This window comes from Nicotiana tomentosiformis, chromosome 2 (genome assembly GCF_000390325.3).
Source record: "Nicotiana tomentosiformis chromosome 2, ASM39032v3, whole genome shotgun sequence".
NCBI lineage: Eukaryota > Viridiplantae > Streptophyta > Magnoliopsida > Solanales > Solanaceae > Nicotiana > Nicotiana tomentosiformis.
In genome coordinates, this window is record NC_090813.1 from 182149106 (window position 1) to 182163309 (window position 14204).

At 36.3% G+C, this 14204-nt stretch overlaps 1 protein-coding gene across 1 annotated transcript; it reads left to right on the forward strand.

Annotated features, from left to right (window-relative positions):
• The first annotated feature begins 9607 nt into the window (after positions 1 to 9607).
• LOC138906773 (sugar transport protein 8-like) lies at positions 9608 to 13743 on the forward strand. The gene is made up of 4 exons (XM_070196365.1): positions 9608 to 9920; positions 10731 to 11050; positions 11759 to 12385; positions 13032 to 13743. Exons 1-4 carry the CDS (start codon positions 9791 to 9793, stop codon positions 13488 to 13490), a joined length of 1536 nt encoding a protein of 511 aa, XP_070052466.1. The 5' UTR covers positions 9608 to 9790; the 3' UTR covers positions 13491 to 13743.
• The last annotated feature ends 461 nt before the right edge of the window (positions 13744 to 14204 follow it).

Sequence of the window (14204 nt, forward strand, 5' to 3'; positions counted from 1 at the left end):
CGCACTATTTAGATTTTGGAGGACATGTTGCGCGCTTGTGTCATTGACTTTGGGGGTTCATGGGACCAGTTTCTGCCACTCGCGGAGTTTGCATATAACAACAGTTATCAGTCGAGTATTCAGATGGATCCGTACGATACTTTATATGGGAGGAGGTGTAGATCTCCAGTTGGATGGTTTGAGCCAGGTGAGGCTAGGCTCTTGGGTACAGACTTTGTCCAGGATGCATTAGATAAGGTGAAATTAATTCAGGAGCGGTTTCGCACGGCGCAATCTAGGCAGAAGATCTATGCGGATAGGAAGGTCTGTGATGTATCTTTCATGGTTAGGGAGAAGGTTTTGCTGAAGGTATCACCCATGAAAGGTGTCATGAGGTTTAGGAAGAGGGAAAAGTTGAGCCCCTGGTTCATTGGGCCTTTTGAGGTGCTTCAGAGGATAGGGGAGGTGGCTTATAAGCTTGCCTTACCACCTAGCTTGTCGAGTGTGCACCCAGTGTTTCATAATTCCATGCTCCGGAAGTATATTGGAGATCCATCCCATATTTTGGACTTCAGCACGGTTCAGTTGGATGGTGAAATGACTTATGATGTAGAGTCGGTGGCTATTTTGGATCGGCAAGTTAGAAATTTGAGGTCAAAGGACATAGCTTCGGTAAAGGTGCAGTGGAGAGGTCAGCCTGTGGAAGAGGCCAAATGGGAGACCGAGCGGGAGATGCGGAGCAGATATCCATGCATATTCGAGACTCCAGGTATGTTTCTAGATCCGTTCGAGGACGAACGGTTGTTTAAGAGGGGGATGATGTAACGACTCGGCCGGTCCTTTCGAGAGTTATAACCCCGTTTCCCCCATTTCTGTTTCTTTGTGTGTTATTTAGCTATATTGTGTTGTATCGGGTTGGTTGGTTCAGGTCCAGAGTGGGTTCAGAGTGGAATGAGACACTTAGTCTCTAAAGTAGAAGCTTAAGTTGGAAAAGTCAACCGGATGTTGACCTATGTGTAAACGATCTCGGATTTGAACTTTTATGGTTCCGTTAGCTCCGTTAGGTGATTTTGGACTTAGGAGTGTGTCAGGAATGTGATATGGAGGTCCGTAGTGGAATTAGGCTTGAATTGACGAATTAGAAATTTGGCGATTTTCGGTCGGCAGTGAAAAATTTGATATCGGGTTCGGAATGGATTTCCGGGAGTTGAAGTAGGTTTGTAGTGTCATTTTTGACGTGTGTATAAAATTTGAGGTCATTCGGACGTGGTTTGGTAGGTTTCGGCGTTGTTTGTGGAATTCGGAAGATTTGAAGTTCTTAGGCTTGAATCTGAGGGTAATTTGGTGTTTTAATGTTGTTTGGAGTGATTTGAAGGTTCGACTAAGTTTGTATGTTGATATATGACTTGTTGGTATTTTTGATTGAGGTCCCGAGGGCCTCGGGCGCGTTTCAGATGGTCGACGGATTGGTTTTTAGTGTCTGAGAGCTGCTGGTGTGAATTTTGCTGGTGTTTCCGCATCTGCGGAAGGGGAGTCACAGGTGCGAGCCCACAGGTGCAACACTTGGAGCACAGATGTGGAAAATAGGAGGCCAAGGCTGGAGCGCAGGTGCGAAGGATTGGTCGCACTTGCGAGCCCGCAGGTGCGAGGCCTGGGCGCAGGTGAGGAGGCTAAAGAATTAAGTGAGTTTCGCAGGTGCGGCGAATTGACCGCATGTGCGGTCCCGCAGGCGCGAAGAATTGGCTGCAAGTGCGAAAAGCCTGGGCAAATAGTATAAATTGCACACTTCGCGAATTTTGGTCCATTCTTCACCATTTTCAGTCGGTTTTGAAGCTTTTGGGAGTGATTTTGAAGAGGGATTCAAGGGGATATCAGTGAGGTAAGTTTCTTGAGCCCTAATACTCGTATATATGGTGATTTACCGTTGCTTAATCATATAATTAGTGGAAATTAGGGGTGAAAATGAAGGGTTAGGACTTGGGATTTCGGAGAGTTTGATTTAAGGATTTGAGGGACCAAATGAGGTCGGATTTTGATAAATTTTGTATGTATGGACTCGTGAGTGAATGGGCTTTCTAGTTTTGTAAATTTTGTCAGATTTCGAGACGTGGGCCCGGGGCCAGGTTTGAGCCGATTTCGGGTTTTTGGTCTAATTTGATACTTTTTCTTGTGGAATTCATTCCATTAGCGTATATTGATGGTATTGTACTGATTGTGAATAGATTCGGAGCATTTGGAGGCCGAGTCGAGAGGCAAGAGAATCGCGGGGTAGAGATTTGATCAGTTTGAGGTAAGTAACGATTGCAAATCTAGTCATAAGGGTATGAAACCCCAGATTTCGTATCATTCTACTATTTTGAGGTGACGTACATGCTAGGTGACAGGCGTGTGGGCATGCACCGTTGGGGATTGTAACTTGGTCCGTCCCGTAGCAACTGTAAAGTTGCATATTTTGTTGAAACTATATGATACTTATGAGTTTTAGAAATGAATTTCTGTAAATTGGGCGGAATGCCACGTTTGGGCCTTGTTTCAGTGCTGTTTGGACCCTTAGGGGCCTTTTTCTTACTATCCTCTCATTGTTTTCGATTGAGAATCTATACTCAGTCATGGTTATACCTGTTTACTGAATAACTCAGTTTTATTACTCTGTTTTGATGCATATAAATATTGTTTTGTGTCGAGTACCCTGTTTTTACTGAGAGCCCGAGTGGCTTGAGAGGTTTGTGACTGAGTGAGGATGAGGGCCTGATTTGTGAGGATATTTATGGGATCGGGATGCACGCCACAATATGTTTGATATAGGCCGAGGGCTTGATTGATTTATGCCATGATTTGGCTTGATATAGCGCTTAGGATGAAGGAACCCCTCCGAAGTCTGTACACACCCCCAGTGAGCGCAGGTACCTACTGAGTGCGAGTGCCGAGTGCCGAGTGATGAGTGACTGGAAGGCATGAGAGATGGTGAGGTACGCCCGAGGGGCTATTTACGAGTGCTTGTGAGGTATGCCCGAGGGGCTGTATACGAGTGATTGTGAGGTTTGCCCGAGAGGATATATATGAGTGATGTTACCCGAGTGGCTGATTATGATTTTATTATTTTTCTCACCTTTGCATTGAGCCTTTGTTTGAAAAACTATTGAAAGATGTCTTTAAATGATTTTTCTACAATAGGATTTAAAAGAGCTGATTTGATTCAAACCCTGGTTTTAAAAGCATGTTGTGTCTTACTTAATTTTTGTGTTATGAACTTTACTTGCATTACTGCTTGTCACTACTTCTCAGTCTTTATTTACTGTTGTTGGTTACTGAGTTGGCATACTCACGTTACTCCCTGCATCTTGTGTGCAGATCCAGGTGTAGCTGGACAAGGTAGCGACTATTGATTATTCCGGTTGCAGATTTTCTCGGGGATTGCAAGGTAGCTGCCTGGCGATCGCAGCCCTGCTCTTCTCCCTCTTATCTTCCTTTAGTTGTATTTAGCTATTTTCCAGACTATGTTAGTCTCGATATTGTCAGACAAATTGTAGTAGATGCTCATGACTAGTGACACCCCAATGTCGAGCTTTTCTTTTCCGCACTTTTGTTTTGATTTGAACTCTTTTATGAAGATTTTTATGTTAAATAGCCTTGAAATTTTCTTTGAAATGAAAATATCGGTTTGTTTTGTGAATGAGTCGGCTTTCCTAGTTCCGCGATAGGCACCATCACGATGAGGCTAGTTTGGGTCGTGACAGAAGATCTGCTAAGGATACTTAATTACATCAATCAAGGAGGCAACAGTCATCACGCCATTTCAGGGTTCAAATATAGGAAAGTTCCAACTTTATTCTTGGAAGGAATCAATCAAGATTCATTATAAGGATCAACTCCTTTGGGTTGCCTATTTCTTAAAGATCTACTCATATTAAATAAGATCCTCCCTCAAGTCATATATATGCAGTCCAAGGTCCAACGAAAACAATATACTTTGATCGAACCATTACCAATCTTTTTGTTCTACTCGGAACAAGCATCGTAGTCTACTCTAGATTTACTGTGTAATAAGTGGAGAGACTAAATAGAGAAAAGAATCACTGGTGAGGCATTGTATCCAAATAGGAAAACTACTTACACTGTGAGAAGTTGTTGGTGTATGTTCAACCACATCAATACACTTGTACCAAAGATTTCAAGGAACTTAAAAGAGAACTCCCTTGAAACCCAAGGGAACTATAGTAGGATTCACATTAAATCTGAACCAGTATAAAACATATGGTGTCATTACTTTATGCAATTTACTTTCTGTTTTTTTTTTACATCTACCTCATATCAAGATCCAGTCGACTAACAGGAAAATCAGTCAACTACCTACTTAAAGAAAAAGAACGGACAATAATTCACCCCCCTCTTGTACTTTCAGAAATAGAAAACCTGAAAACATAAAATTTCAAAAACTCTAAGGGAACCTTTCACCATATATAGAACCCCTTATTCTACTTACCAACGTTCCTCGTTTCCACTTCAGTAACTCCATGCCTCTTCTCATCTTCAAGTTTTATTTTCCTACTTTTCTTTTTGATATGATCCTAGATAGCCCCGACAGAGGGGAGAATATTGAAGATTATCTTGAATTATCTAGTGGACTGTCAAGTACAAGAACGCCAGACGGATGCATGCTAAGGAGATGTATGATCTTCAACAATTAACCAGAAGATGTTTGGAGAGTCACTTGGAGGATTCATGCAAAGAATACCATGTCTGGAGTCTTGATAATTGAAGAATCAAGGCCCCAAGTCAAATTGTATGACACGATTTCACCAACCGTTGACTACGGTTCAAGAGGGCCTAAAGAGCGGAAGAAAATATGCTTCTGGAATTCGACATGGTTCAACTGTGTGTTATGATTGAGGTTAGGGCTGAAGTTATGGTTTGGCCTGGCGAGTTTTTTTGAATATTTAATTTTGAAACTTTTTCTATTTTACCCATTGTGTATTTATAATAGCCTAAGGTTATTTGATTAACCACTTAGCATATTTTCATATAAGAAACATGTCACGGCCCAAAACCCACTATATGTCGTGATGGCGTCCAACATCGTCGTTAGGCAAGCCAAGGGTGAACTATCAGCTTAATTATTTATTTTATTATTTTTAAAATCATAAGCCTAATTAAGTAAAGAATTCAATGCATTTAAAAATCATGAATACTTAAAATATTAGTAAGATATAAAATAAAAGATGACAATATTAAGCCGAACCATATCAATCACTAGAGTATCCCCAAAACCCGGTGTCACAAGTGCATGAGCATTTACTATGGAGTACAATAATAATACAACATCTGTCCGAAATGTAAATAAGACAGGATAGAGTAAATAGTACGATGGAGACTATGTGGGCTGCGATACGTAGCCTGGAAGGCATCTCACCAAAAGTCTCCTTAGAAACTGCGCCTACGCGCCAAGATGACCACCAAATGAACCTGTCAGATCCTACATATCTAGTGCAAAAGTATAGCATAAGTATGTAAATCAACGCATACTCAGTAAATATCTAGCCTAACCTCAGAGAAGTAGTGACGATGGATCGATATGAAGCACAACAGTAATAATGGGTTAAGACGGTAATTTACATAATCTTCCAAGATTTCTTTTAAAGATATAAATTTCTCAATCTCGTATTTTATCTCAACAGCTCAGATATATCAAGTGTTAGTATCAAACGGATAAGGAATACCATATAAAATGTCAAACATTAATAGAAGGAAAAATCTCACGAATATTCGGATTGCTAGCGATATAACGCACAATTATGCTGAGGTCGTACGGCCCGATCCAAAGTGGTGTGTACACTGTCAAGGGTCGACCAGCATGAACCAGAGATGCATCTTAATATACTACCGAGGTATTCGGCCCGCTCCACAAGAAAGGAAGGAACTTATCGAATTACGAGTCACGTGCTTACAATACAAGTACATGAGCATAAAGTGGATATACGCTTTATCGTTTATCAAATATTTTGCCAACAACTAATATGTATTCCTAAATCAATTTAAATTATAAATTCACTTAATTGAGCTAGCAAAAATGAGTTCAAATAATTCAAATATTACATGATAAAGTCCTAAGTCTACCCGTACATAAACATGCTTTAACTACGTACGGACTCTCATCACCTCGTGCGTACGTAGCACCCACAACTAGTAGCACATTAGAATTACATCACCTAGGTGGTAGTTTTCCCCTCACAAGGTTAGACAGGAGACTTACCTCGCTTCGAAATCTGATAACCGGCTCCAACACCTCTCTAAAACCTCAAATTGATGCCCATCGATCCGAAACTAGTCAAACAACATGCAAATCAATCAAAATATACCCAAAAACTCTTAATTAATCAATTCATAATAATTCTCAACTCCGCTCGAAAAGTCAGCAAAGTTAACCCCCGAGCCCACGTGCCCTTCCGAAGATTTTCGAAGATAAACATTACCCATAGCACAACGAAGTCAATTATATAATTTATTCCCAATTTCATGTCTAATTTCGTGGTCAAAATCCAAAAGTATTATTTCTAGGTTTTCTTCCAAAATTTTCACAATTTCTATCAAATTTCATGTTAAAATCCATATATAACTCATGTATGTAACTCGAAACAAGTAGGAATAACTTATCTTATGATATATGGCGAAAATAATATTCAAGAATCACCCTATACATGTGCTCCAAGAACTTAAAAGTGAAGAAATGAGCTCAAAATCCCGAAATTAGATGTTTAATACACCAGCCAGGCCTTCTTCTTTTTGATCGCGGTCATAAGCCACGCGATCGCGGTTAACAAAAGTTCCATCAACGTTTCTTTCACCATGATCGCGGACAAAACCCTGTGATTGCAATGTACAATTTGTGTTTTTTTCTTCACAGACACCCTTCCGTATAATGGCCATAACATTTTGTACAAAATTTCCAAAGACAAATGGTTTACCTTTTTAAAAACTAGATTCAAAGCGCTACAACTTTTGTTGTTGGATCATCTCAAAATTCCTTATAGATTGCAAGATATATGCTTCCGAAGTCAAACCACTAACAACATAAATTCCTTCTACGCAATCGCGACCTTCCTTCCGCGATCGCGATTCACAAGGCCTGGAATAACACTTTGCTCTTTGCGATCGTGGTCCAAACCTCCGCCATCATATTTCACACCCTCGACACCAGTTATCAAAAGTTTGAAAAGGGCTATAAGTGGTCCGGAACCATCCCAAAACTCACCTGAGGTCCGAGGAACCCCGCTCAACCATTCTAACAAGTTTATATATCCTATGTAAACCTGTCCAAAGGCTCGGAACTCAAATTACAATAACAAAGCCAAGAATTAAAGATCAAACTCAATTTCTTAAACTCTCTTAACTTTCAATCCTTCACCCTTCGTTGAACGCGTCCGAATCATACGTAAACATTCCGGAATGACGCCAAATTTTATGTGCAAGTCATAAGTCACGACACGAACCAATTCCAAGGCTCAGAACCCCAAACGGATATCGATAACACCAAAGTCCACTTCAAACCAAACTTGGGAAATTCTAAAAAATTTAAAATGCCAACTTTCCATATTAAGCGCCGAAATGCCCCCGGATCACCCGATACCCAACCCGAACATATGCCCAAGTACGAAATCATTATACGAACCTATTGGAACTTTCAAATCCCGATTTTGAAGTCGTTCACTCAAAAGTCAACCCTGATCAACTCTTCAAACTTAAAGCTTCCGGATTTAGAATTTTCTTTCCAAATCAACTCCGAATTTCCCGAAATTCAATTCTGACCACACGTACAAGTCAGAATACCTGAAGTGAAGCTACTCAAGGCCTCAAACCGCCGAACGACGCGCTAGAGTTCAAAACGACCGATCGGGTCGTTACAAAACCTCTTGAGAGAGATTTGGAACCTCTTGGTTTGAGTTCAACTTTGGATTATCTGTTTTCAAAAATTGGGTTCTTGAGGGTAATCTTCATCTCCTTCCTTTATATCAAGGGTTTCTAATTTTTCGTTCTTGGGAAGCAATCGAATAGTTTTACGATTGTTGTTTGAGACGCTTACTTAGGGTTCTAGATTTTCTTCTACATTTCATTATTCAGATTACTTTTGATTATATTAATCAAACATATCATTAGTTTTGCTTCAATTATTGTTGCTTTCATATTCTACTATTTTGTTTTATCTCGGATCGTATCACTTCTGAAGAAGAAGACCAACACTCTTCCAAAACTTCCCTCTTTGCACTTTTATTTCTTCAAATTAAAACCCACTTGTAATACCATCTTAAACTCAAATGTTGCCCTCTTTTCTCCTTGTTAGTTATTATATTAGTTAACTTCTCTACTTCACCATAAAAATTCAGAATACAATGATACATGAAACACCAACCAAACAGGTGAGATAAGCAAATCCCAAAATAAAAAAGAAAAATTTAATTTACCTCTGTCTAGTAACAGTGCTAAAATTTTAGCAATGGTATATTACTTACTTACCTTCAAAAAATCAAACCTTTTCAGTTTTATTAGATCTAGCTGTTGAACTCAAAAAAGTAAACAAAAATAAATACGTTTTATGGCATAACCAATCTGATCCATCCTTGAAGACTACATACTGGCGACAACAGACGCCTATATTAGTCCATCACTTGCATACACTGAGTTTGACACTACATACTGGAGTTGCATTTCTTCTTTTGGCTTGCATACACTGAGTTTGACACTGCATACATGCGCTAATTAAATAATTGTATATACTGTTAACCAACTCTTTTAACCTGATATTGTTTACTGAGACTTACACAACTAAATAATTTTACCTGAAGCAAAGAGTCTTTATCATCATATAGATAAAAGCTTGCTCTAGAGCATCAAGGCCAGGATGCAGTTTCAAATCCAGTAAGAGCAAGTGTATAGTTCCCTAAAAACAAAGAAGAATGCTTTTTGCAAGAATATTAGTATACAAGTATCAAAAAAACCAGCTTGAGTTTAAATTTAAAAATCTCATTGCAAGGGGGAAAAAAAAAAAAATCCCAAATCAGATATGAGGGCAAAATATTTATCCAATCTTTACTAGTTACTAGAGTTTAAGAGCTAGTGGAGATTTAGAAAGATTAAGCTGTTTCGTTTGCTTAAATCAACACGTCTATCCACTCATTCATTTTTGCTGCGTGTCGTTATCGTATTTCACTAAAATAAGGAAAAGAAGATTAATCCAAATCGGAAACCAACAAATTCTGATAAATTCTCGTTTTGGTCCTTCTAATATTTGGCTAGTCACCTTTAATCTTTTACTAATTAAAATGTTTGTCTTTAGTCCCTTTAATATAAGAAATATCTTATATCTAGATTATTTGATAGAACTACAATTATCTGCAAAATATAAAAAACAATATAAATTTAACATAATATATGAACAATTAAATAGTTTAACAGTTAAAAATTCATTAAAACTGTAAGATTTCACAAGCATAGGGATCTCAAAAGTTCACATTTCAAAATATCAGAAGAACTAAAATCAGAATTTACTAATCAATGTGGGACCAAAAGTGCTATTAAATCCTCATTCGGAAAATAGGAACAAATACTGCGATTATGTCTCATGCAGTTATTATATTATAGTTCTAGTAAAACACAAATACACGTCTATATTCTATCAGCCGCTTTTGTGATTCTTGAAAAAGCCATTGACAATCTTTTGAGCAAAAAGAAAGTAAGAAATTAACAAGAAGTGTGAGAGAGATAGAGAGACTTTTGTTTTTGTTTTTGAAGAAAACAAATCATAAAAGAGAAACCAAATATGCCTCCTCTTATGGCCTTTGACAAGGGGGATGATGAGTTTCCTGCCAAACTGACTGGACAGGTTGTGATTTGTTCCATTATTGCAGCCTTTGGTGGTCTTATGTTTGGCTATGACATTGGAATTTCAGGTAAAATCTCTTCTTGCTTGAAATATTTGTAGGTCAATTTAACCTAACAATATATGTGAATAAACTTATATTCTTGCAAAATTTGTTGAGAATTTATGGTCAATACAAATATTAAAAGGGTTTAAGTTATACACACTTATTAAGCGTTTGGACATAAAAATTATAATTTTTGAAGAAAAAGTAATATTTGGAGTTAACTTGAAAAATGGTATTTGGAATTTAAAAATTATGTTTGGACATACATTTCACTTGAAAATAATTGCAGTTTTATGAATGGGGAAAAAAGTTTTTTCTGAACATTTTGAAAAAGTGGTCAAATTTCAAAAACTCATTTTCAAAAAATTTTCAAAATCTTGCAAAATCTCATGGACAAACACATTTTTGAATTTTTTTTTTTTAAAAGGAATTTTTTTTAATAGACAAACAGGGCTTAATTTACATTGCTTGTGTAGTCTAACCGTTACAACACGTGTTATAATGATTATCATGGAGATTTGTGATTTGATTATGTAAATACAATTTTTTTCACACCATCACTGCATAGAACATAAAATCAAATTAAAAAAATATTTTTTTTTGGTTTTTGATAAATTCATGTCAAGTGGCATGATAACGTCTATGGATTTAACTTATATATAGTGTCAGCATAAAAGTTTCTTTTTATACTAAAATTGTAACCTAGCAGGTATTTATCAATTTTACCAGATTATCAATTAATGATTATCAAAAAGTTTACGTATAACTAATGACTTGATTGTGTAAATATTTTTTACATACATAAAACTTCTAGTTATGTATGGATTTGTGCAGGTGGGGTGACATCAATGGATGATTTCTTGGAGAAGTTCTTCCCAAAAGTCTATGTTAGAAAGCATAGGGCTAAAGAAGACAACTACTGCAAATATGATAACCAAATGTTGCAGTTGTTCACATCTTCATTGTACTTATCAGCAATTGTATGTTGTTTCTTTGCCTCAAAGTGTTGTAAGAGGTTTGGCAGGAAAATTACAATGCAACTTGCCTCTTTGTTCTTCTTTATTGGAGTTATCCTTAATGCTGCTGCTATGAATCTGCCTATGCTTATCATTGGACGCCTTTGTCTTGGCGCTGGTGTTGGATTTGGCAATCAGGTAACTTTTATTTAATTAATTATCACTTATATATTCAACAAATAGTCTAGGAATCTAATGACCGAATCTCTGTTTTGTTTGATTTTCTGTCCTTATTTGTAGTAAATGAAAGCGCTGTATTAGTACTACAACGATTGTTTCGATATTTTTTGGCTGCTATAGTGAAGTGCTGTTATAGATGATATATATTATAATATAATATAAAAATTTATTCCGAAAAAAAATCGGTTGTTATATACGAATGTTGTTATAAGAACAAGTTAAAGTTGAAAAAGAATATTTAGACGTTAAAGTTGTCTTGATGAATTTCATTTAACCAAAGTTGAATATTTGTGAGTAAAAATCAATACTCACTCCAATTCAATTTAAACGACAGAATTTCGCTTATTGAAAGTCAAACTGTGTGAAGTTTGACTAACATTTTAAAATATATTTTTTGATCATATTGACATGAGAAAAACTGTAACTTATAGTATTTTTGTTAGTTTTTGAATATCTAAATTTTAATTTTTAAAAATTGAGTTAAACTAATAATCCAATTTGACTTCAAAGTTTGGTCAAATTAACTCTCGATAAGCAAAATGTATCATCTAAATTGAAACAAGGGGAGTATTTAACTTGAAGTTCAATGTTTTAAAATATACTAATAGCCAATTTAGTCATTGCAAATACCATTATTTACAAATACTAAAATATCATTTATTGCAGGCAGTGCCATTATTCATATCAGAGATAGCTCCAGCAAAGTACAGAGGTGGTCTCAACATTTTGTTCCAAATGCTGATCACAATTGGTATTTTATGTGCCAATATAGTCAACTATGTAACTTCAAAAATGCACCCACATGGTTGGAGATTTTCCCTTGGTGGTGCAGCAGTTCCAGCAATATTTCTTGGCTTAGGTTCTTTTCTCATTGTTGAAACACCAACTAGCCTAATTGAACGTGGCCAAAAAGATGAAGGCAAACAAGCCTTAAGAAAAATTAGAGGTGTACATGATGTTGAAAAAGAGTATCAAGAGATTTTACAAGCCACTGAATTAGCTCAACAAATCAAACAACCTTTTAGAAATCTAATGAGCAAATCTAGTAGGCCACAACTTATATGTGGTACAATTCTTCAGATTTTCCAGCAATTTACTGGCATAAATGTTATCATGTTCTATGCTCCTGTATTATTTCAGACGATGGGATTCGGCGGAAAGGCGTCGTTGTTATCAGCTATTGTTACTGGTATGGTTAATGTGGTTTCAACCATAGTTGCAATACTTGGAGTTGATAAATTTGGAAGAAGAGTTTTACTTATTGAAGCTGCTGTTCAAATGCTTGTTGCCCAGGTAAACCATTATTTCAATATGAGTTTAATTTATAGTATAAAGGAACTATTCTTATACTATTAGATCACCTAAATATACACTATAACTGTTCATATTCATAATATACAGTAGAGTTTTTGAAAGTAAAAATGGTTTGATCTTAGCTCACTGTCCAGTTGGCTCCTGTAAAGGACTAGGAAAATTACTTTTTATTTTAAATTAATCAGTTTATTATTGAAACTATTACATCATTTAAAAGCATAAATTATTACGTATGAAATAAGGTATTTCTGACGTATGACTTGATTTTTCTAAAATTAAGGGGTTTTATATTATTCAACTTGTCAGTGAATTATGATATGATCTCATATAAAAGTTTAAACTGTTAAATATGAGATATTTTATTTATTTATTTATTTATCTTGTGTTCACAGCACAAACATTCATGTTTGGCTCGTATTTTTTCTTTAATCAAGCGTGCAAAAATAATCTTGTTGAATATTATATTGGTGGATCCAAGTGAGACACTCGAACCGTGACCTTTGCTTGTTTTGGCACTATATTAAATTGCTTTGCCACATCATAGTGTAAAAATTATCTATACTTTCTGTGCGTTTTAAGTAAATCTTGTTGTTCTGCTTGTTGATTCTTTTGGTTTTTGTTGCAGTGTGTTACAGGAGGAATTCTTGCAGTTCATTTGAAAGCCACAAATGTAATACCAAAGAACTATGCATATTTTGTGGTTGTGTTGATATGTGTTTTTGTGAGTGGATTTGCTTGGTCATGGGGTCCATTAGGATGGTTAATTCCAAGTGAGATTTTTCCATTGGAAACAAGAACTGCTGGATTTTTCTTTGCAGTGAGTATGAACATGATTTGCACTTTTATTATAGCTCAAGCTTTTCTCACAATGTTATGCCACATGAGATCTGGGATCTTCTTCTTCTTTGCTGTTTGGATTGTCATTATGGGAAGTTTTGCATATTTCTTCCTCCCTGAGACTAAAGGAATCCCTATTGATGAAATGAATGAAAGAGCTTGGAAGAAACACTGGTTCTGGAAGAGGTATTTCGATGATGATTCTGCTCCTGGAGATCATCGAGATGACAAAATCCCAGTAAACTAAGAGAATTAGTCGGGCTAGTGAGTACCAGACATTGAACAGTTAAACAAAAAATAAAAGTGATCGAACCATTTCTTTCATAGAGACTTTCAAATTTCTAGTCTCTTTTTTTGTTCTTTTAGTATGAGAAACTGCAGTTATTTATTTAGTTTTTAACTTGTCTCTATATACATTAGCGATATACTATAAGGATTTAATAAAATAAGAATTTAAGTTATATGCATTAGCAGTGTAAGAATTTTTACACTATCAGTAATTTCTCTTGTATGTTATTACTCTTTTTTTTTTTGTTATCATAAAATGTTTTCTATGACTTGTACCTGCATGTTAAGCTAACTTGATTGTGTGAAAAATGTATTCATTGTGTGGAAAATGCTATACTTACAACCTTAGATATTTTTCCAAAGCTCCTATATTCCCATTTGTTTTTACACCTCTCTTGTTCGTTACATATAAAACATGTCTTACCGCAAACGCTTAAGTGGAGCTTGTAGTACCTGCATGCATGTCAAACTGATAGGTTATATGTTCCTTGTTATGTTTTGATGATCTAACAAACTTAATGATAAGAACTAGATAAGAAACCTGATATACATCCTCAAGTATGTGAAAACAACAAGACTTAAGATGGAATTGTAAATCAACGCTTCGGGAGTCAAAGAATTAACAAGGGGAACAGATGGACATCAGTTCCCCTGGTGATCGTACTAGTCAACT